Source organism: Eptesicus fuscus, chromosome 13 (genome assembly GCF_027574615.1).
Source record: "Eptesicus fuscus isolate TK198812 chromosome 13, DD_ASM_mEF_20220401, whole genome shotgun sequence".
NCBI classification, from domain to species: Eukaryota; Metazoa; Chordata; class Mammalia; order Chiroptera; family Vespertilionidae; genus Eptesicus; species Eptesicus fuscus.
Genome location: NC_072485.1, coordinates 15,842,298 through 15,866,063, shown reverse-complemented (window position 1 = coordinate 15,866,063; position 23,766 = coordinate 15,842,298). Strand labels below are relative to the sequence as shown.

The following is a 23,766-nucleotide window of genomic DNA, read 5'->3' as shown; positions in this document are numbered from 1 at the left end:
AAGTTTAAGTTACAGTATTATCTTTGAATATGAAAGTATTTTTGCTAAATTCATTATTTGTTCCGGGAATACCAAAAGTGAAGAGTAAGAAACCAAAGTGAAGTATAAAATGTACAGTACAGAAAACATGAATGTAAAAATTAAGCTGTAAAGTTAAAAAGGCAAAACACAAGTCATTTACAACTCACTGTAATTTGTGTCCATCTTATTTTGGGGAGAGGCACAGTATTGTAGAACACATTACACAATCCCTTATACTCCTTTACAATGTACAATCAACTAAGCCCTACCAGGCAACACACTGAAATCACAGCTCATTAACCTCTCAGCTCTCTAGAGATAACTGTAGAGCCAAGTTTGCATTTTACAGTTAAATAGACATACATAAATAAAACCAGGAGCCGAATACCCTCCATTCCATTAGCAATATGCTGACTTTGAAGTCTTGATTAGGGCACAGTTACAAAAACAAATCTGTTCTTTCAAATGGTTAGTCATTTTTCCTAATGTAAGATTTACTGCCTCTTCTTGATTGATGTTTGATGATTATTAGTTGCATCTTGCATGTCTTACCTGAGCTGGATTGCTCTCATCCAAGGCATGGGTTGCAGTAGATACCTTGAAATTCAGATTTTTAAAACTTCTCTTCAAATATAATAAAAAATAAAGAAAACAGAGATATGAAAGTCATCAAGATGCATTTTCTACTGAAATAAATTTTTAAAATGCCGTTTATCTTGTGGATAGTACAACTAAAGAAGTTCAATAATGAGGAGAAGATGTGTGGCCTGGCTCTGTGTGTGTCTGTTTTAAAGAATGCTTGTTCTCAGGGTTGCTGTTGATGTGGCCTCAGTTACTAGAGAAACTCCACGGATCTCATTCCCTTTATGGTTCATGTCTAGGCATGCCTGGAGACCAGGAGACCCACGATTTAATCTAAGTAAGAATGCTGGGGGTGGTTAAAATGCCCCAACAGAAGACTGTGTTTGCTTTAGACAGTACCAGGAAGGCACCTTTTACAGGAATTATTTACTGTTTTATTTAATTTCTGGGCTTTTGGTGAATACGGAGATGGGAAGGAGCACTAAGGAAAGGAGGTGAGATTAGTTGTGAGAAGGAAACCAAGAAGAGGCTAGAAAACAAACACCTTCTGCTTTAGTTTTGGCAAATTTATATTGGCTACATTTACCACTCCTACATAAAAGACAGAGAAGTGATGGGGAGTTGGGAATTAACACATAAACACCATCTGAACTTTTTCTATTTATTACAGCGTTGAAGCATGTTAGGAAGAAGTGAAGAATTAGACTGATTAGAAATGATTGGAGTTTATCAACTTCTTTTTAGACCTTTTTTTTTTAAATGCCCATTTTCTCTTAGGAAATATAAAACTATATTTTGATTTTCATATTTATATCAATATATAAATTTTATCAATATATAAATATAAAAATCAAAATATAGTTTTATATTTCCTAAGAGATTATCTTATTAACATTCATGATACTACATTTAGGAACTAGTTTATGTGTCAAAGCAAGACAAGATTGAAGTCAGCTTAGTGCCTTTGAAGAACCAAACATCAACAAGTCTGTTTCTGAGAGATTTTCTTTCTAACTAAAATGAAATGCCAGCAGTTTTTATAATTTTATACTTCTGATTGCATTTTATTGCACTCTCATTAGTAAGAGTGCACCAGATTCTTAATTAGCTTGTATATGTTTATTGATTAATCAATAATACTGCTTGTGATATGAAAATGTTAAATTAATCTTTTAGTAAATCAGAAACAATCTAAAAATAGGCTTTATATTTAAAGTTGTTTGAACTCTTAGTAGTAGTAAACATGTTGCATATTTACTGTCTTCAGAGAACACAGTCTAGGGATTTATGGTTTAGCTGGAGAGAGACACAATTTGTATCTATAAAATAAAAGCATAATATGCAAATCAACCGAATGGCTGAACAGCAGAACAGCCATCCAGACGACCTCCCAAAGCTAGGTTGTGAGGGCCAAGGCAGCCGGGGCTGTGAAGGCCCACTCTTGCATGAATTTTGTGCATTGGGCCTCTAGTATATAGATAATTGAGATAGTTACACAGTCATCTCTCAGGATCCCTGGAGGATTGGTTCCAGGACCCCTTATGGATACCAAAATCTGCAGATGCTCAAGGTCCTTATATAAATGGTGCAGTATTCTAATAAAGCTGGTATATGCGAATTGACCCTCACGTTGTCCCAAATATGGCAGCACCCACAGTCAATAAGGAGGGAATATGCTAATTGACTGTCTGCCCTCAAATATGGTGGTGCCCAAAGCCAATAATGAGAGAATATGCTAATTGACTGCCACATCCTCAAGATGGCAACGTCCACAGCCACAAGATGGCAGCGCTCAGTCCCCTAAGCCCTGCCGGGGCAGCAGGTGGGCCCGTCTGCTCCGTGCACCTGCCTCCAGAGTCCCCCAGTCCCCTCAGCATCCCCAGCCGCACAGGGCCGGCCCGAGGTACAGGCAAGCCTTGGATGGTGGCTGCCCAGCCGACGCCCAAGGCACAGGCAAGCCTTGGATGGCGGCTGCCCTGCCGCCCAGGGCCACCTGAGGCTCAGGTAACCTGGGCCAGCTGAGGCTTGTACTGCTGGCAGTGGTAGTAGCAGAGGTGTGATGGGGCATCACCTTCTCCTGATCGCCGGGTCACCTCCCACCCGAGGGCTCCCAGACTGTGAGAAGGTGCAGGCTGGGCTAAGGGGGAACCCCCGCCCCCCATGCATGAATTTTGTGCACCAGGCCACTAGTTTGTATATAACCTACATCCATCTTCTGTATACTTTAAATTATATCTAGTTTACTTGTAATTCCTAATACAATGTAAATGCTATGTAAATAGTTGTTATACTGTATCGTTTATGGAATGATGACAAGATAAAAGCCTGTACAGGTTCAGTACAGATGCAACCATCTTAAATACATGGTGTAACATTTTTTAAAAATGGTTTTGATCAAAGTTTGGTTGAACCTGAGGGTGCAGAACCCACAGATTTGGAGGGCTGACTGCATATTAATTACATTAATATACCCAATATGATCATTTAGATATTATTTGTATAATTATATTACATATAATTATATTAAATGCCAAGATGGAACTTATGTATGATGTGTTTAGGTTTAGGCATGTTTAGTTTTAGGTGGTGAAAGGACATGGTGGTGGAATTTTATGTATATGGAGCTGGAACTCCAAACCTGAACTGAAAAGAGAGATTTCGTAGTTTCTTGAAGCTGTAAGAGTTGAAGTTGTGAGGATAAGTGAAATCTCCAAGAGAGCTCTGCTGTCTTATTTTTATTGATCCTCCAGCACCTACTAACCTGCTATAGTTCACACAGGACAGAAGACGACTAACAGCAATGTGTTATTCTTGCAGAATAGGGAATAGCATGAGGAAAGCAGAAGGCTCAAGACCAACTTCGAGAGCATCCATCTGCTATTTAGGGGCTGGCAAGAGGAAGTAAATCTTGAGAATGGTTAGTCCACAAGGAGAAGCGGAAGAGAGGATTCTCATTGAAGCCAAGCTGTTTTAAACAGGATCATGTGCATATATGAATCCAAGGGTAACTGCTGCCTTGGCACCACCAGGTCATAAGGTGTGGTCAGTGGAATTGGCCACAGAGCAGCAGATGACTGCATGGGCTCTCTCAGAATGTTTTGCCTCAGTGCTTTATCAGCTAATCAGTAAAGGGTCCGTAAACTGCTCTGGCTGCAAGTAAATAGATTATCTTTCCTGGCCACTTCTCACCACTGATTAAACTCTGTCACCTCTAAAAAAAAAGGGGGGGGGGGGCTAGATTGTCAAGTTTACCTCTTATAAGAGGTAATTTTAGGGTTTTAGTACAACCAACAAGTCATCTAAGTGAACAGTTGAAGAAAATCTATTCTCCATAAGAGAATTGACTGATTATCTTGTTAACTAATTAATTTATAAGAATAAAAATACTTTATGCTATTCTTTTAAGAATTACTCTATGTCTACTTAGTCTTGTTCTTATTTTCACTCTCCCTAATTTGACACAATCTTTATTTTCTATGTAGATTTATACTTTTTAGTTTAAAAAAATTACATAGCTCTTATTTTTATTTCCTCTATATCCACAGACTATCTCTCAAGAATTTCATCAGGATTACATTTACTAAAGTTCACATTGTCCTTCCCCTCTTAGTTCATCCATTGTTTTGTTTTGTTTTTAATATATTTTATTGAATTTTTACAGAGAGGAAGAGAGAGGGATAGAGAGCCAGAAACATCGATGAGAGAGAAACATCGATCAGCTGCCTCTTGCACACCCCCTACTGGGGATGTGCCCGCAACCAAGGTACATGCCCTTGACCAGAATCGAACTCAGGACCCTTGAGTCCACAGGCCGACGCTCTATCCACTGAGCCAAACCGGTTTTGGCCATCCATTGTTTTAATCTCAGGCTCAAATCCTACTTATTGGGTAACATTTTTTTGGTGCTTTTTAGCTCATCTTGCTCATTCCCTTCTCTAACTCCTTTTGCACTTAGTCTATGTACTCTACAATTAGTATCTTCCATTAGTAAAAGAGCATTCTTTTCCAATATGTAATTGCATTTTGAAAAAAAAGTATTTTGTTATAATAGTAGAATGCGATGCCATATATAACACACATTTCTTATATTAGCACAGAGCATTGTATACACATTTTCTTAGTGGGCTAGCTTGGTTTCCAGCTTGATGCAATATATCAATTGCACTCTGTAGCACAATACCACTTACATTATAGTGCTCAATAATTTACGGTTCCAGTTATAATGAATGTTCCCCCTGAGTTTGTATGTAACTGCATTAAAAAAAAAAACAATAGTGTTTTCAATGTTTCACAGCTTTGTTTCCTTTATGGCCTCCTGCAAAGACCCCAGATGAAAATTTGCCAATCCGTCCTACTTTCTATTTTTATGAAGACAATAAAAGCTGGCCCAAAAAACACAATTTGTGACTTTTAAAATGGCCAATGATGTCTTTAAAATGTGGTCTGCCATACCAATTTGTAACAAAATGGTCCTATTTTTGTGGGAAGGGACGTAACATAAAATGAGGTTATACATCAATATGTACATATATATTTCTATATAGACTTGGGGAATACTGCTAAAACATCTATAACAAAGCTGTATCACTGTCTCTGTTTATATTTTTTCAACTATGATATTACCCAGAGGCACATTAACTATTGCGCTTTTGAATGTCCAAAATTTACATTTTAGAAATAATGAGAAAAATATGTAAGTGATCCCCCTCCAAAAAGAAGAAAAACAAGAAAATAGAAATAAAGTCAGAAAAATGCTTGTCATAAATAAAGCACTTGTATGGTAACTTTATGAAAAAGAAGCATGATGTTTAAGGTTCATTAATTTTATCAGTAAATGAATTTCACGTAGATTAGACAGCTCTAAACTTAATTTCTTTTTGAGTTCAAATCAACATTGCATGATTATACAATTTTACTAGGTAACATGTTGGCGTATGAATTTTATTTAATAATTAATGTAACTTCCTTATTATGTGGTTTGAACCTAATGGGACTGAGTTCACGCATGGGTTGTACAGAATAGTTCATCAGTATATAAAATGGTGCTACTTTCTTTTATAAAAAAATGTACTTTCTGTCAAAAGTGGGATTTTTGTTAAAACATCTATGTTTTTCCCCTCATTAGCAATGACACGCATGTGCAAATGGATGGGTGATCCTAGGGATGTAATTTACAACTTAAGGAAGGGAAGCTAATGAAATCAAACAGGTCTGATTATAAGAATGGATATGACATCAAAAATCCAGTGAATTTAATGTTCAATTTAGATGATACTTTAAATCATTTTGCCTATTTTAAACTGTTGCATGCAAAAACATTTTCATTTTATAGCTGAAGTTTAGATAAAATAAAGAAGACAAATGGCAAGGTTTACCTTTATTGATGAATTTTGTGGGGCTTGAAGATACTGTAGCAATCAAATTCATGTTAAAATGAAGAAATGCAATTCTAAAAACTGCTATTCGTACCAGGTCATTTGGGTCATTTCATGTTTTATACCATTTGATTTCCTGTTACAAAAGGTAAAATGTCTTTGATGGTCCCTTTCATCCTGTTCTGCATCCTCATTCCTAACGGCTAGAAACCTGATTCCCGTTTTCAGTGATGCCTCCCCCAGATTCCTCTCCTCTTCCCAATGTCTCCGGAAAGAGCATGAGCCTTTTGTTCTACTATGGGTAACCCATTTGGCACTTTTCAAAAGGAAATCCTGGAAAGACAATGTCTTATAATAGGAATTTTAGACATCACATAAAAACAGTGGAAGAGCTGTTTTTAGTCTTCACATTTCAGCAGCCATTTTCTATTCTATTTAAGTTGGAGGCTGGCTGGGGCTGGCCCCGTCGAGACCTTCTGCTAACTTCTTGTATCCGTTCAGTGGACATCACTATCTGGGTGTTTCACTGTCATAAAAAAAAACCTCAGTACACCTCAACTTGAACCAAACATCATTTCGTTTATACTGGCTCTTCTGCTGAACTTGATTATTTCAATGATGACATTGTCGTCTTGGTTACTAATGCTTGAAACATGGAGTAATTTGGGGTATCCTATTTCTCAAACTCTGTATCCAAATAGCACTTGTGTACATATTTGATTTCCTACTCTAGATTATAAACCTCTTAAAAGGCAATTGTTTTTTTCCCCCAACTCCATGGCACTTAGCAGTGTCTAATATGTAGTAGATGGCCAGTAAATAGTCACAGAGTGAATATTAATTATAACAGAAGGTATAGTTGTCATGAATGTGTAGGAGGTGATTTAAACAAGGTGTTTAAAATCATCATAAGCAAGTAACTGAAGGAAGTCTTGCATGATGTTTAGTTTCTATTTGATTGTTCTTTCCTGAAATCTAAGTACATTGGTATCCTACAGTTCTATTCATACTTCCAAGGCCTGCCTGGGCCTGTTGCAAAAAATTATGCTAGGAGAGGGTTCAAGGCCTTATCAGTTAACATGATTCACTAACTCAAAGTGCAGTAGAACAGTATGCTATCGTGGAAGGTGAAATAATCAAAGAATTATTAAATACCTGACGGCATTTTAATATTATAAGTACAAACATTAATCATTTGAAAAGGAAACATTTGAGTATGTGCTAATGCATACGTTGCCTTTAGTTCTGAAGCAAATTTTATTTCAGCAATATATGAACATTGTCCTGATTTTCAATTTTGTTATTTCCAATATAAATTTAAAAAGCAATCTTTTCAAAAGTTATCCCAGCAAAGGCTAGAAAAGAATAAAAAGATGAAATGCAAATTTTTCATAATAATCTTTGTTAAGCTTAAGGCATTACTAAGCAATCTGAAGTGTAGAATGAATTTCCAGTTTCTTTGACAACTAGGAGAGATCTCTCTTAAGGATCTCCCACCTTTACTGCACATTAGAATTACTTGGGGAGCTTTTAAAATCCTGATGCCCAGGTTGCACTCCACCCGACTTAAATCAGAATGTCTGAGGGTAGGAGTCAGGCATCAGTATTTTAAAAAGATATTCAGGTGATTCCAAATTGCAGCAATTTGGGAACCCATGCAATTGAGTAAGGGCAAGGAGAAATACATCCTGGAAAGCTGAAATAAACAAGATGCTGTGGAAGGGGAAGATCATAAAGGTCCTAGTCACACCTTTATTTTCTTTTTATATGTTCTGGGTATCCAAGATACTTAAATACTTACTGAATTCAACTAGCCTTATTAAATCATGTCATTATTAGATGACTCCGCCACCCATTTCCACAGTCCTTATATTATCATTTTCATTCCTCTTAAGCATCCAAGATAAGGAGTTTTAAGAGTTACAGCACTCCAGTGTGCCAGAAGCCATCCATATCTGGCTTCCTTAAAACATTCCTGGCACACACACACACACACACACACACACACACACACACACACACAAAACACACACACCAAAAAAAACCACAAAAACACATTCCTGGTATAAACCTTATCAGATTGAGTTTCTTGGAAACAGACTCTGAGATAGGAGCTGCATGCAGAAGGTTTACTAGAAGGTCCTCTTGAGAGATATACCCACAGGGAGTGAGAAAGACAGGACCGGGCAGAGGGAGAGATGGACCAGTGAGGTGGTTGCAGTTGAGGCCTCTGCCTATCTTAAAAGGAGCTCAGGAGATAGACAGCCCTTCAGAGTTGTTACAAATTGAGGCAAGAGGGCCAGGTTTTTGTATTCCTACATTAGCTGGTCAATGGCTGCAGGTTCCCCCTTGGGGAAGGGGCAGATAACTTTACTCTGAGGCTTTTCTCAGAGCAATTCCCAATGAGGGCTGCCGCTGTGAGCCAACAGCACCTGACAGTTCCATCAGTTAGAGGATGACCGTGCTGGCCCAGAAGAGGGGAACTGGCTGAAGGACCACAGTGTCTATTACGAAGTTCAAAATGACTTATCTTTGGCCAATGCTTTGTGTGTGCTCTTGAGTCTTTGGACATGACCCATTGGTTTTGTAGAGCTTCCTTGCTGTCTGGTATAAAAATTCCAGGCTCTCCCTGAACTAGAACTGGAATCAGTCGTTTCTTCAAGGATTTTTTTTTTTTTTTAAAGAGGTATTCAGAGACCACAAAATGAATGTTAGGGTTGTTTATTAATTCTAGGCCTTTTCTTTCTCTTTCTTTCTTCCTTTCTTTCTTTCTTTCTTTCTTTCTTTCTTTCTTTCTTTCTTTCTTTCTTTCTTCTTTCTTCCTTCCTTCCTTCCTTCCTTCCTTCCTTCCTTCCTTTCTTTCTTCTTCTTCTTTTTTTTTTTGTTAAACCCCCACATGACAATATGTTTTCCATTGATTTTTAGAAAAAGTGGAAGGGAGGGAGTGAGTCAGGAAGAGAGAGAGAGAGAGAGAGAGAGAGAGAGAGAGAGAGAGAGAGAGAGAAATTGAAGTGAGAGAGACACATGGGTTGCCTCCTGCATGAAGCTCGACCAAGGCTGGGGGGTGAGGATGGTACCCAAAACCTACATATCTGTCCTTGACCAGGTACTCTGGCCAATGCTCTAACCACTGAGAACACTGGCCAGGGCTAATTTTAGGCCTCTTCAATGGACAGAACTAAAAATATATTTTTTTTAAAAGAAAAAAATCACAAACTCATATTAATATTGCTATTTTGAATTTAACATTATAGGATTTTACTTAATTTCTTTGATTTTGTACTTTCCTTTTCTTTACATTAAAAATCTTAGTTCATAACAACATTAAATATTTGTATTCCCCTATTCTCTTCCCATGTATGTTTCAAAATAGCAATACTACTGTTACTGTAAACAATTAGGCTACAAAATAACTTTAAAAATACATCCTTGCAGCTCTCTAGAATATATTCCAATGTGTTTTAGAGTCACGAGACTTTGTGAAAGCACTCTGCTTGACTTGTATCCTCTACGACCTTTTAATTATTTGTAGCAGGACACATTCTTGTCAAATTTGCAGATAACAGGTAGCCAAAAAGATAAGAGAATGTATTAGAAGACAAAAATCAGGATCACAAATCTCCATTCTTTATAGTGATGGTCTAAATTTCATACAAAGAAATATGATAGGTATAGCTGCAATTATGTAGTTGTTTTATATTCCACTTAATAAAAACAGAAAAATATATTTTAAATGATAAGTATAAACTTAAATGTATTAATAAGAAAGGCTACCATCTTTTGAGCACATATTATATGCCAGGCACTCTTCATATCATTTTTAAATTTGATCTTGATAAGAACCTCATAAGGCAATAACAGTAGTATGACATTTGTACTACACCTAGCAGTAATATCTAACATTTACGGAGCATTTCTTCAGTACCAGCTACTGTTTTAGGCAGTTGACTCTTAATCCTCACAACAACCCTACAAATTGGGTACTATTATTGTTTCCTTTATATAGATTAGGAAATTGAGGCACAGAGAAGTTAAGTAACTTGCTAAGTTCAGACAGAAAACTGAGCTAGGATCCAAATCTGGCAGTCTGATTCCAAGGCCGTGCATATTCTTCTTCTTTTATGGATGAGACTCTGAAGATCAGAGAGGTTGAGAGACTTCCCTGAGTTTCTAGTAAGCTAAGGACTGGGATTCAATCCCACAGCACTTGATTTTACAGCAGATCTCTTAAGCGACCCACAGGTTAAGAACCACTAGCAGGGTTGCCTAAGACCATTGGAAAACACAGATATTTACATTGCAATTCATTAACAGTAGCAAAATTACAGTTATGAAGTAGCAACAAAAATAATTTTATGGTTGGGGTCACCACATCATGAGGAACTGTATTAAAGGGTCGCGGCATTAGAAAGGTTGAGAACCACTGAGGGTCTGCTGTACTGCTTTCCTGTAAAACTACTAAGTAACTAGTAGTTAGAACAGGGGCTTTAACACGATATTGGTTGTAATCTTGATAGCAACCCTAGGACCGTGGTCGGCAAACTGCGGCTCGCGAGTCACATGCGGCTCTTTGGCACCTTGAGTGTGGCTCTTCCACAAAATACCATGGCCTGGTACTGTTGATATTTGGCTCTGTTGACTAACGAGTTTGCTGACCACTGCCCTAGGAGATTGCTATTTCACAGACCTCCTCATTCTGAAAGTTCAGGAGGTTAAGCAAGTTGCTCAGGGTTACCAATAGCGAGTTGTAAAGTTGCCGTTCACACCCAGGTCTGACTCAGAAGCCTGTATTCTTAAACATTGCACTGTGCAAGAAGATAAAGATGTGATGAAACAATAGCATTGGTAAAAAAGACTACTTGCAAGTTCAATGTGAGGCAGTGGGGTGATGCTATTGCCACCAAGGAAAATGCAACCTGAAGCTGTGCTGTAGAAATACAGTGTTCAGAGCAAGGGAGGCGACAGTCCCACGTGGTCCTGCGGTGATGGAGCACACCTGGAGCGCTGGGTCAGAGTGTCACTGACTCACCTGAAACCCAGCCAGTGGGGGGGGGGGGGGACCCAGTGGAGAAGGCTCTGAGTAACATGTCTCATGCAAGAACTGTTAAAACGCTGAGAGTAGTCCTCACGGAGGAGACTCCGTGCAGGCTGAATAACTAGTATTTAAAGTGTGATCACGTGGTGAAGGATGAGACACACTCCAGAGGGAAGAACGAGGCTGCACAGATAGAGCAGCAAAGAGGAGGAGTTGGCTCCTCACAGGGAGGGAGGACCACCTGGTGTTTGGAGCTGTGTAGAAAGGAAATGGGCTTACTTGTCAGAGAGTGAAATCTGTTTTCACTGATCAGAACCCGAATGAGCACTTATGGTGGGTATTTCAAGATCTATATGTCAGGTGTGGTGGTTCTGACACTTTAATGGTATAAGGCCCACCTGGGGGAACTTGTTAACTAGCACTGATTTCCAGGCCTCGCTTTTAGAAGTATTGACTCAGTAGATGGGGCCCAAGGTGCAAGGCTCTGCCTCTTTTTTTTTTCTTTATATGTCTCCTTTTTTTATTGTTTAAAGTATTACATATAGTAGTATATATATCTCCTTTTTTTTTTTTCCCCATTGACCTTCCCCCAGCCTCCACCACCTCCTGTCACATGCCCTCATCCCACCCGCCCAGAGTCTTGTGTTCATTGGCCCTGCTTATATGCATGCATACAAGTCCTTCGGTTGATCTCTTTCCCCCCCTCCCCAATACTCCCCAGCCTTCCCGCTGTAATTTGACAGTCTGTTCGGTGCTTTACTGCAGCAGGGTGGGTCCAAACCAGGTGGTCAGGGCCCACACTTTGAGAACTAGTGAGGCTGATAAACTGAAATCTCTTCCATTTATTTTGCAAATAAACATTTCAGTAAATAATGTCTGTAATCAACATATGACTGTCCAGAGAAAGTTGTAAGTTTTATAAAAGATTCAAGACAAAACTCTTTAATATAGTGACAGTTACAATGAAAGGTGAAATTATTGGAATGTAGGATATTAGAATATGGAAGGAGAAGGCTTGATTCTTAACTTGTCAGATAAGACTTAAAAAGTGCAATGGAAGTTACAAATGCAGTTTGAAAATCTTTAAACAAAGAACCCTGTCTACATAGACAAGGGGCAATTTCATGGGGACCTCGAAAAAAGCTGAGCATCCTAAATGACAGCACCTGTGTAAGGCTAAACACCTACCAGGCTTTGGGGCCCAGGCTAATATAAATTTCCGCCTGAGAATAACAAAACAAGTGTGAGTGAGAGTTGGAAACTAAAAGCATAGTTGGTCTTCTGACTCTGGCCCACTTTTTGTGGGGGCTGAAGATTTCTTGCTGGCAAGTACAATATTTTTTACTAATATTAACTTTTATTTAAAGCATGCAACCTGAGAGCCACATTATAAAATGTTTTTGCTCTTTATAAATATGTTTTTTAAGAGCGGGGCTTGGTGTAATTACTGTCCAACATAAAGACTTTTTCTTTTACTTAAGTTGGATAATGATGTTTTATTTGTTTAAGTGTATTAAAGTTTAAAAAAGATATTTTTTCCTTTGAAATTCGTTAAAAACTGGCTAGTTGAAGAGGTGGTATTTTTGCCTGTTTTGTTGATTGATACTACTCATGTGCTTATTTCGTTATCAAAAACTAGCAAATAATTTCTAATTAAAATTTAAGGTATATACAATTTCCAAATAGTAATTACATGTTGGTAAGTGAGGCTCTTGGTTCTATTTAATTTATTCTTGCCTCCTTTTAAAGGTTGCAGCCCTCATAGATTTTTTTCCTTGAATCATGAGAGATGAAATTGCAACAGCAGTTTTCTTTGTCACAAGATTGGTGAAAAAGCATGATAAACTGAGTAAACAGCAAGTAGAAAACTTCGCAGAAAAGCTGATGACTATCTTGTTTAAAACGTACAGAAGCCACTGGCATTCTGAGTGCCCTTCTAAAGGGCAAGCCTTCAGGTGAGCGCTTGTGTGTGGAATGGGGAAGAGGAGATACAAGAACCAGCAATGGTTTTGTTGGCAGTCTACGAGGAATGCCAGTTTTGTGGACTTGGATTTATTCGTTGGAATGTGGCCTTGCTTGAAAGAGATACTTAGTGATAGTGCAGTTGAATATTCTAGCACAAACCCCCTTATGTGAGGTGGATTAAGCAATTTCTAACTTGTGTTTACGATGAAAGATACACAGTGAACGCTTGGTGAATTAATTGTGTGACAGTGATGCAACTCACATTCTGAGTTGCTGTGAGAAAAGCTGATGTTTCACTCTTATTTGTAAACTGGAGGGTGGGGAAGGGGTGAGAGAAAGCGGGTGTGAGGTGGGAGCTTTGTATATTGCAACAGAAATCTAGAACCATATTTCTTATAAATCCTAATTAAAACAGAGTGTGATTGCTCTCACAACGCCTGTCTGTGCCCTTGAAGTGGCTGGTAATGGTGACCTTCATGCCTGATAGTTTCTGTGATTCTTTTGCTAAAGCACCTGTCGACATGCCTTTGTTTAACTTTCCTTGCTTTTTAAGGTGTATCAGGATAAACAATAATCAGAATAAAGATCCCATTCTACAGAGGGCTTGTGCTGAAAGTAATGTGGATTTTTCTCACCTGGGACTTCCAAAGGAGATGACCATATGGATAGATCCCTTTGAAGTTTGCTGTAGGTGAGCAATCTCATTGGAAGTAAGAGTCTGTGTTCCCTCTGACAGGTGGAAACCTTAGGTTATTTAGTCAGTTCTGTACACGTTTGTGAAAGATGGTGCTCTGAAGCCCTGGGTTAACAGCGAGGGCAATGGTTGGTTAAGGTTTTAGTTGCAAACTTGATTAGACAACTCAGACTTCCAGTAGGAGTGGGAAGCACAACAATTTTGCCTAATATTTGAAATTTGATTTTAATCCCTGCCAATAGTAGATTATAATATCTAAGTCCTCCAGGCAGTATGAAGGGGGAAGAGGAGTTATCTACCATGGGGCAATTCAGTCCAACAGTTCAAACAAAAGAAATGAGTCTTTGTCTTTTTCTGAGCAGTTAACCAAGATAGCTCATATGCTATCAATTACAACAATGCTATCAATCCCACCAATTACAACAGGGCAGTAGCTGAAGGTCATAATGTCTCTCAACGTGCTTTGCTGTCAAATCATTTCAATTTGTTTTTCAAAATAACTCTTTTTGTAAATTAGTTGTCTCCAGAAGAAATTAGAGATAAGCTGTGAGACATTGAATCCCAAACAAACACTGTATTTTCTTTTCCTACTTAGGTATGGTGAGAAAAATCATCCGTTTACAGTTGCTTCTTTCAAAGGCAGATGGGAGGAATGGGAGGTCTCCCGACAAGTCCTGGATGCTGTCAGTAGAGCCTCACTAGACTACTCCTCGGGCACTTCCTCCGATGAAGAAAGTTGTAACAAAGAGCCCCGGCTAATTCCTAAAGTCAGCAATCCGAGGAGTATTTATCAGGTAAAGTGTGTTCCAAGTCTTCTGTCTACTTTTATCCCTATTCTGATTCTAAAAATAATATGCTGACTGTAAAAGCAAAGAAACAATAATTGGAAAACATGGAAAAAAACCAAAACTACGAAGTTTAAAATCACAATATTAATATTCTGGCAAATGTTTTTCTGTGTATGTTTTTTTTTTCTTCTATATGTAGTTCCTCTACTTGGCTGAATGATCAGTATCTATACTATCCTTTGCAGTCCCATTTTTCCATAAAATATTAGGACATAAATTTCCTTTCACTTAAATTTCTTCAGAATTAAATATTAAAATTAGTGGGCTTTTTTTCTTTTTTTTAACCACAACCCATAGAAAGACATGCATTGCTCTATGTTAGAAATAGTTTTATGAAACACTACTTACCCTTAGTAGGAACAATGTTCCCAACACTTTGAATTAAATTAAATTGATTTCAATCACCTAAATGGATCTCATAACTCACTAATCCACAGTTTGAAAAACACTGATCTAGGGAGATCTGTGTTGACACTTTGTATGTGTATACTTGAATATTTTCTTAAAATAATCACTTATGTATTCACATGTTAAAGCAATTTAAATACTTAAAATTTTAATATTCATTTGCTTTCCTAGTAATTTACTCAGTTAATGTAGATATCTGCCAATAATAAATTATTTCCACATTGTTTTATAAAAAAAGCTGATAACTTATACAGAGATATCTGAATTTTAAATTATTTCTGGAGATTTGATTCTCAGACATGGAATTACTGGGTCATTAAAATGTATGGACATTTTACTCATTCTCAATGTATAGCTAAAGTACCTTTTAGAAAATTATATTTATTTGTAATCTAACGAGCTTTATGTGAAAATATTTATCATTTTTTCTAAAATTGAATATTCTCACTTAAAAATAGTTTTAATAACAATACTATTACAGATATTATTAAATGTTAAAAATTAAAAATCTCCATGTCCCCAAATGTTTTAGGTATTTACTGTCTTAATGAATTTCCTCTTTTTTATCTACTTATCATTTAAGTTCTGAATGTATTAGTATAGGCTCTTCAAACTTTAAGAGTATTTTAACTTGTCATTGTGGAATCCCTTGTCACATCCCGCGTGTTTCAGAATTCCTGTTCAGGTCCGGGTTCTGGAGAAGGCCGCAATCAAAATGAAGAGACTGGAAAAGAGTTAATTTGGAAAAATGGGGGGCCAGGCGGGAGTCCACCTCTAGGAGGAGGACTGCTCCCTGCTCTGGCCTTTGCCATCCCTTTTATTGGAGTTCTGAGATACACCCATATCCTTTAGGCAGGAAATTCCAATAATAGACAATCAGCAAAAATTTACATATGATCAACACGTGAGAGTTGCTTTAACTATCAATGTCTCAACTAAACAATGAGTGAATAGCTCCGACCATTCAGAGCGATTAAGGTTGACCAGCCTTCCGGATTCCCTTTTCACATTTAACTTCCAATGTCTCAATGTTCGGTTTCCGGCAGTCATTTTACTGTATTTCTCTAGCTTCTATAGTTTTCTAAACTATATATATAGTTTATACATAGTTCTATATGTATAAAATTTTAAAATTATATAGTGAAATATTTGCCCTTAATTCTATTTTTAATTAATTTTTTAATTAATTAATTTATTGTCTAAAGTATTACATATGATATGTCTCCTTTTTCCCTGCTTGACCCCCTGCCCCCCCAGCCATTCCCATCCAGGGCAAGCCCCCACCGCCCCAGTGTCTGTGTCCATTGGTTACACTAATATGCATGCATACAAGTCCTTCGATTGCTCTCTATTTCCCCTCCCCCCCATTCCCTGCCATTTGTCTCTGGATCTATTCTTGTTCATCAAATTATGTTGATCATTATATCCCACATATGAGTGAGATCATGTGATATTTATCTTCTCTGACTATCTTATTTCGCTTAGCATAATGCTCTCCAGTTCCATCCATGCTGTTGCAAATGGTAAAAGTTCCTTCTATTTTATAGTGGCATAGTATTCCACTGTGTAGATGTACCACAGTTTTTTAATCCACTCATCTGCTGATGGGCACTTAGGCTGTTTCCAAATCTTAGCTATTATAAATTGTGCTGCTATGAATATAGGGGTACATATATCCTTTCTGATTGGTGTTTCTGGTTTCTTGGGATATAGTCCTAGAAGTGGGAATATTGGGTCAAATGGGAGTTCCATTTTAACTTTTTGAGGAAACTCCATACTGTCTTCCACAGTGGCTGCACCAGTCTGCATTCCCACCAGTAGTGCACGAGGGTTCCTTTTTCTCTGCATCCTCACCAGTACTTGTCGTTTGTTTATTTGTTGATGATAGCCATTCTGACAGGTGTGAGATGGTATCTCATTGTTGTTTTGATTTGCATCTCTCAGATTATTAGTGACTTTGAGCATTTTTTCATATGTCTCTGGGCCTTCAGTAGGTCCTCTTTTGAAAAGTGTCTATTTAGGTCCTTTGCTCATTTTTTGATTGGATCATTTACTTCCTTTTGTTAAGTTGTATGAGTTATCTGTAAATTTTGGAGATTAAACCCTTACCTGAAATATCATTGGCAAATTTGTTTTCCCATGCAGTGGGCTTTCTTGTTGTTTTGTTGATGGTTTCTTTTGCTGTGCAGAAGCTTTTTATTTTGATGTAGTCCCATTTGTTTATTTCCTCCTTAGTCTCCATTGCCCTAGGAGCTGTGTCTGTAAAGATATTGCTACGACATATGTCTGCTATTTTGCTGTCTATGGAGTCTTGTAGGATTTTTATGGTGTCCTGTCTTACATTTAAATCTTTTAGCCATTTTGAGTTTTTGTGTATGGTGTAAGTTGGTGATCTAGTTTCATTTTTTTGCTTGTATCTGACCAAATTTCCCAACACCATTTATTGGAGACTGTCTTGACACCATTGTATGCTCTTGCCTCCTTTGCCAAATACTAATTGAGCATAATGGCTTGGGAGGATTTCTGGGTTCTCTGATCTGTTCCATTGGTCTATATGTCTGTTTTTGTGCCAGTACCAGGCAGTTTTGAGAACTGTGGCTTGGTAATATAACTTGATATCTGGTATTGTGATCCCTCCAACTTTGTTCTTCTTTCTCAGGATTGTTGTGGCTATTCAGGGTCTTTTTTTTTTTATTTCAGATGAATTTTTGGAGAGTTTGTTCTAGATCTTTGAAGTATGCCATTGGTGTTTTAATGGGGATTGCATTAAATCTGTAGATTGCTTTGGGTAGTATGGACATTTTAATGATGTTGATTCTACCAATCCGTGAACATGGTATGTTCTTCCATTTGTTTATGCCTTCCTCTATCTCTTTTTTTTCAGTGTCCTGTAGTTTTCCCAGTACATGTCTTTTACGTTAAGTTTATTCCTAGGTATCTTAATTTTTTTGGTGCAATGGTAAATGGAATTGTTTTTTTCGTTTCTCTGTGAGTTCATTTTTGGTGTATAAAAAGGCTATAGATTTCTGGCTGTTAATTTTGTATCCTGCTACATTGCCAAATTCATTTATTAGGTCTAGTAGATTTTTGATGGTTTTCTATGTATAGTATCATGTCATCTGTGAATAAGGACAGTTTTACTTCTTCTTTTCCAATTTGGATACCTTTTATTTCTTCTTCTTGTCTGATTGCTATGGCTAGCACTTCCAGTGCTACGTTGAACAGGAGTGGTAAAAGTGGGCATCCCTGCCTTGTTCCCGTTCTCAGGGGAAATGAGTTTAGTTTTTGCCCATTGAGTATGATGTTAGCTGTAGGTTTGTCATATAAGGCTTTTATTATGTTGAGGTATGATCTCTCTATTCCCACTTTGCTGAGAGTTTTTATCAAGAAAGGATGTTGGATTTTGTCAAATGCTTTTACTGCATTGATTGATATGATTATGTGACTTTTGTCTCTCAATTTGTTTTATATGATGTATCACATTTATTGATTTTCAGATATTGTACCATACTTGCATTCCTGGTATAAATCCCACTTGACCATGGTGTATGATCTTTCTAATGTAATGCTGAATCCGATTTGCTAGAATTTTTATGAGGATTTTAGCATCTATGTTCATCAAGGATATTGGCCTATAGTTGTCTTTTTTTTGTGGTGTCTTTATCTGGTTTTGGAATTAGAGTAATGCTGGCTTCATAGAAAGAGCTTGGAAATGTTGCTTCCTCTTGAATTTTTTGGAGTAGTCTGAGGAGGATAGGTTTTAGTTCTTCTTGAATGTTTGGTAGAACTCCTCTGTAAAGTCATCCAGACCAGGGCTTTTGTTTGCTGGAAGATTTTTTTATCACTGCTTCATTTTCTTTGGTAGTTATCGGCCTATCTGGTTCTTTTATTCTTCCTGATTGAGTTTTAGGAGCTTGTATTTTTCTAAGAATATGTCCATTTCATCTAGATTGTCCATTTTGTTGGAATAGAGTTGTTCTTAGTATTTTTTCATAATCCTTTGTATTTCTGTTGGATTGGTTGTTACTTCACCTCTTTCATCTCTGATTTTGTTTATTTGGGTCCTCTCTCTTTGCTTCTTGGTGAACCTGGCTAGAGGTTCATCAATCTTATTTATCCTTTCAAAGAACCAGCTCTTGGTTTTGTTGATCTTTTGTATTTTTTTTTTGTCTCTATGTTGTATATTTCTGCTCTGATCTTTATAATTTCCTTCCTTCTGCTTACACTGGACTTTTCTTGTTGCTCTTTTTCTAACTCTTTGAGTTGTAGGTTTAGATAATTTACTACAATTTTTTCTAGTTTTTTGAGGTAGGCTTGTAGAGCTGTGAACTTCCCTCTCAAGACTGCTGTCACTGTGCCCCATAGATTTTGGATTGTTGTGTTTTCATTGTCATTTGTTGCCATGATGCTTTTTATTTCTTCCTTGATCTCTTTGGTATCCCAATCATTGTTTAATAGCATGCTATTTAGCCTCCAGGTGTTTGATTTTTTGCATTGTATTTACTGTAGTTGATTTCTAATTTTATGCCATTGTGATATGAGAAGATGCTTGATATGATTTCTATCTTCTTGAATTTGGAGAGACTTTGCCTGTGACCCAATATGTGGTCTATCTTTAAAAATGACCCATGTGCACTTGTGAAGAATGTATATTCTGTGGCTTTGGGGTGAAATGTTCTGAAGATGTCAATTAACTCCATCTGATCTGGTGAGTCATTTAGGATTGCTGTTTCTTTGCTGATTTTTTGTTTAGAGGATTTATCCTGTGATGTTAGTGGGGTATTAAAGTCTCCTATTATTACTGTATTGCTGTCAATCTCTCCCTTGATATCCTTCAGAAGTTTTATTTATTTATTTATTTATTTATTTATTTATTTATTTTTATGTATTTGGGTGCTCTCTATTGGGTGCATATATGTTTACCAGAGTTATGTCTTCTTGTTGAATTGCTCCCTTTAATATTATGAAATGGCCTTCCTTATCTCTTGTTATGGCCTTCACTTTGAGGTCTAATTTGTCAGATATAAGTATTGCTACCCCAGCTTTTTTTTTGTTTTGTTTTCATTTTCCTGAAAAATCTTTTTCCATCCCTTAACCATCAGTCTGTGTGATTCCTTTGTTCTGAGGTAGATCTTCTGTAGACAGCAGATAAATGGGTCATGTTTTCTTATCCATTCAGCTACTCTAGGTCTTTTGATTGGGGTATTTAATCCATTTACATTTAAAGTTATTATTGACAGGTACTTGTTTGTCGCCATTTTTATTCTTTATGCCTGTGTTCCTTCTTCCCTTCCTATTTCTTCTTTTTACAGCAGACCCTTTAGCATTTCTTGCATTGCTGGTTTGGTGGTAATAAACTCCCTTAGTCCTTTTTTGTCTGTGAAGCTCCTGATTTCACCCTCAACTCTGACTGATAGCCTTCCTGGGTACAGTATTCTTGGATTCAGACCCTTGCTTTGCATGGCTTTGTATATTTCATTCCATTTCCTCTGGCCTGATGTGTTGCTGATGGGAGATCCCTTGTAGGTAACTTTCTGTCTCTCTCTGGCAGCCTTTAAGATTCTTACTTTGTTGTTGATGTTTTCCAATTTAATTATAATGTGTCTTGGTGTCAGTCTTTTGGAGTTCATCTTGTTTGGGACTCTGTGAGCTTCTTGGACTTGTGTGAGTTTTTTCTTCTTCCCAATATCAGGGAAGTTTTCTGTCATTATTTCTTCAAACAGGTTTTCTATTCCTTGCTCAGTTTCCTCTCCTTCTGGAACCCCTATTATGCAGATGTTGTTTCGTTTTGTGTTGTCCCAAAGTTCCCTTAGGCTCTCCTCATGTTTTTTTTTAAATTTTTTTTTTCCCAGTTGCTGCTCTGCTTGGGTATTTTTTTCTACCCTGTCTTCTAGCTCACTGATGTGGTCCTCCGCTTCTTCTAGTCTACTGTTGACACTGTCTATTGTGTTCTTTATTGCAGCGATGTCATTTTTCATTTCTTCTTGGTTCTTCATTTCCTCCTGGTTCTTACATATATTGCTGACTTTGTCTTCCATCCTTTTCAGTGTCCTTATGTCCATTGCACTGAATTCTTTCTCTGGAAATATTGCTTGCCTCCATTTTGTTTACTTCCTCTTCTGGTGATTCCTCCTTTTTTTAAAATATGGGGGCTGTTTCTTTGTTTCTCCATGTTCGCTCCTCTCATGGTATCTGGTTATGTAGCTCGCACTCTCCTGCATTGACTTTAAAGGCACAAAATACAACATGACAAGACACAACACACAGGGCACCAAACACAAATATATTCACGATACCAATTACCAGAAATAAAGGTGACCACCAGAGAAAAGAGAATTAGGAGAGAGAAAAGAGAAAAAATGATATTGAGAAAAGAAAAAAAACATAACAGAGAAAAGAAGAGAAGAAAAAAGGAGGGGGAAAGAAATATATATATATGGGGAGAAAACTCCAAAAAACCAACAGTGAATCCAAAAAATGCAAACAACAAATAGTCTGAGAAGAATGCAAACAATGAACAACAACTAATCCAAAAAATGCAAACAACAAGCACGCAGCTGAATCTGAGGAAGCAGAGCTCTCTCCAGGCGATCTCTGACCTTTCCATCCACGGATTGCCTCATCAGCTATGTTTAATTCACCAATTCTGGGTGGATGATGATCAATTCAGCTGTTCCTTCTATCTCCCCCTGGACAAAGTTTTTAGCCGCCTGTGGCTGGGGAGGCTGGAGTCTCGGTGTTCAAGGGTTCATAGCTGAGGCAGCTGGTCCCTGGGTGATGTGGTTGTAGGGTCCCAGGAGGTATCCGAGGTCTCCCAGGTTGAAGGTAAGGCTAAACTTCTGATCACAGCTGCTCTCCCCTTCAAGATGGCATGGTCGCTGTGGCAGAGTCGGCTGCTCAGGAGAAATTTCAGCAATAATAGAGGCTGCCCAGCCAGAGGAGTCTGGTCCACCAGTCCACAACAATCCCGTGGAATATAGCTGTCCCTCACTCACAAATACAGACACTCCATGCACGTCCACACACTCTCCTTTAGCTCTCTCACTCACACACTATCTTGCAGCCTGCCGTCCTGTTGGCTGCCATATTTTACCCTATCCCAAGAGCTAATTCTATTTTTATGCTTAGAAAGGCCACCTTCCATTTAGGGATCAGCTATATTCTTCTAGAGCACTATCCTTTCAGAGTATATTCTATAAAATATCTATATTGGTCACTTGAGATGTTTAAAATAGATATTTCTAGACCTCCATCCAGAGATCATGATTAGACTGTTTTGGGTTCCACCAGTGAGGTGGGGTGAGATAGGGGAGAACATACAAATATATAGACATTTGCATAAATGTGTTTTTTAAATTTTTATTTGAATTAAAAAAAATTATTTAAAGGTATGAAATTAACTTGCTTTGTACCCTCGAAAATGCTAGCCAATTTTCCAAATATGATTATCCACTTCTCTTCATTTGTACTTCCTATGCTTTTGAAACATTTAATTTCTAAGTTATAGGTTTTATTTAATCCTTAGAGCTAGCTTATTAGTTTAAAAAATATCTTTATGCCACTGTTTTATCCTTTTTTTCTTCTTTTTTCTAGGTCGAAAACTTGAAACAGCCCTTTCAAACTTGGTTTCAAATCCCCCCAAAAAAGAACATAGTGGATGGCCGTCTGGGCCACCCGAGAAATGCTTATCACATGCTGCATAAGAACCCCAAGGGTCATAAGCCTGGGAATGTGTGCCAGATGGACAGGTACCACTGGGTCAACACCAGCCGATAAGGCAGTGGCTGCGTGCTCAGTGCCATAGCGCTCAGAGGAGCCACTTTATTTTCTCTAAAACAAAACTAGTCTGAGGTTGAGAGGCTCATGAAATAGAAAAAGTAACAGGGACCAGGATGCATGATGGTGAATCCTCTCACACAAATCATGACACTGTTCTTAGCTGTACTTTTAATTCTTATTTAATTTTATATGAAGTTTTATATAACACTAATGAATGTACCCTGAAGGTAATAGAATGAAGATATTAACCTGTGATAAGATTTAATGAATTATGAAAAGTAACAGTTTAAATAAACATGTTGTTTTTAATATATTTCTCATTCAGTTTGTTGCAAGAAAATTTTAAAAGTTTATTAGCAATTTAAAAAAAAAGTAGATCTTCATTTAGGGAAAAATGAGCCTCATAATATAGTTTTTTGGTTCTACTCTATTACCTGCTGTCACTTTTATTTCATAAGGCCAGTGAGAGCTTATTTGAAAATTGCTCTTTAAAATAGATAATTCCCTTTTTAAAAAAATTGTTTTTATTTCTAAACCTATTAATAGACTCAATAATTAATGACTTATTTTGTAAGAGTGATACATGCTCATCATAAGAATTCAAGCTAAGTAGAAAAAAAGCACCAAGAAAATTAAAAGTGATCACGTCCAGCCAGAAATTACCATTATTCACATGAAATGGTGACCATCATTCCAGTCATCCTCTTCTATAGAGAAAGGTAAGAATCTAAACACACAACTTAACAAGAAAACCATACTACAGAAACTACTTATAAATATTTGGATTTAATTTTATTTGATCTTATCAAAAACAAACCAAAGTGAAACAGAATTGTTGAAATATTCATCAGCTTTTCTATCACAAAGTATCTTGTTTCCTGAAAGATTTCTTTATATTTTTTTTTAAAAGGAAAACACCAAAAGGCTGGAATAATCTTTAAAACTTAAAAAAAATTATACAGTATTGGTTATTTGTTGCTATGTAAGCTGTAGAAATTAGCACTCTCATTTTTTTTGTCCCCTATTTCCCATGTCATTTTTTTTTAACTGAGGTGTAAT

General features: G+C 37.3%; 1 protein-coding gene across 1 annotated transcript; it reads left to right on the top strand.

The window, feature by feature from the left end:
• The first annotated feature begins 12,795 nt into the window (after positions 1–12,795).
• On the top strand, positions 12,796–22,704 carry BTG4 (BTG anti-proliferation factor 4). Its single transcript, XM_028137241.2, has 4 exons — positions 12,796–12,968; positions 13,532–13,669; positions 14,268–14,466; positions 22,522–22,704. Exons 1-4 carry the CDS (start codon positions 12,796–12,798, stop codon positions 22,702–22,704), a joined length of 693 nt encoding a protein of 230 aa, XP_027993042.2.
• The last annotated feature ends 1,062 nt before the right edge of the window (positions 22,705–23,766 follow it).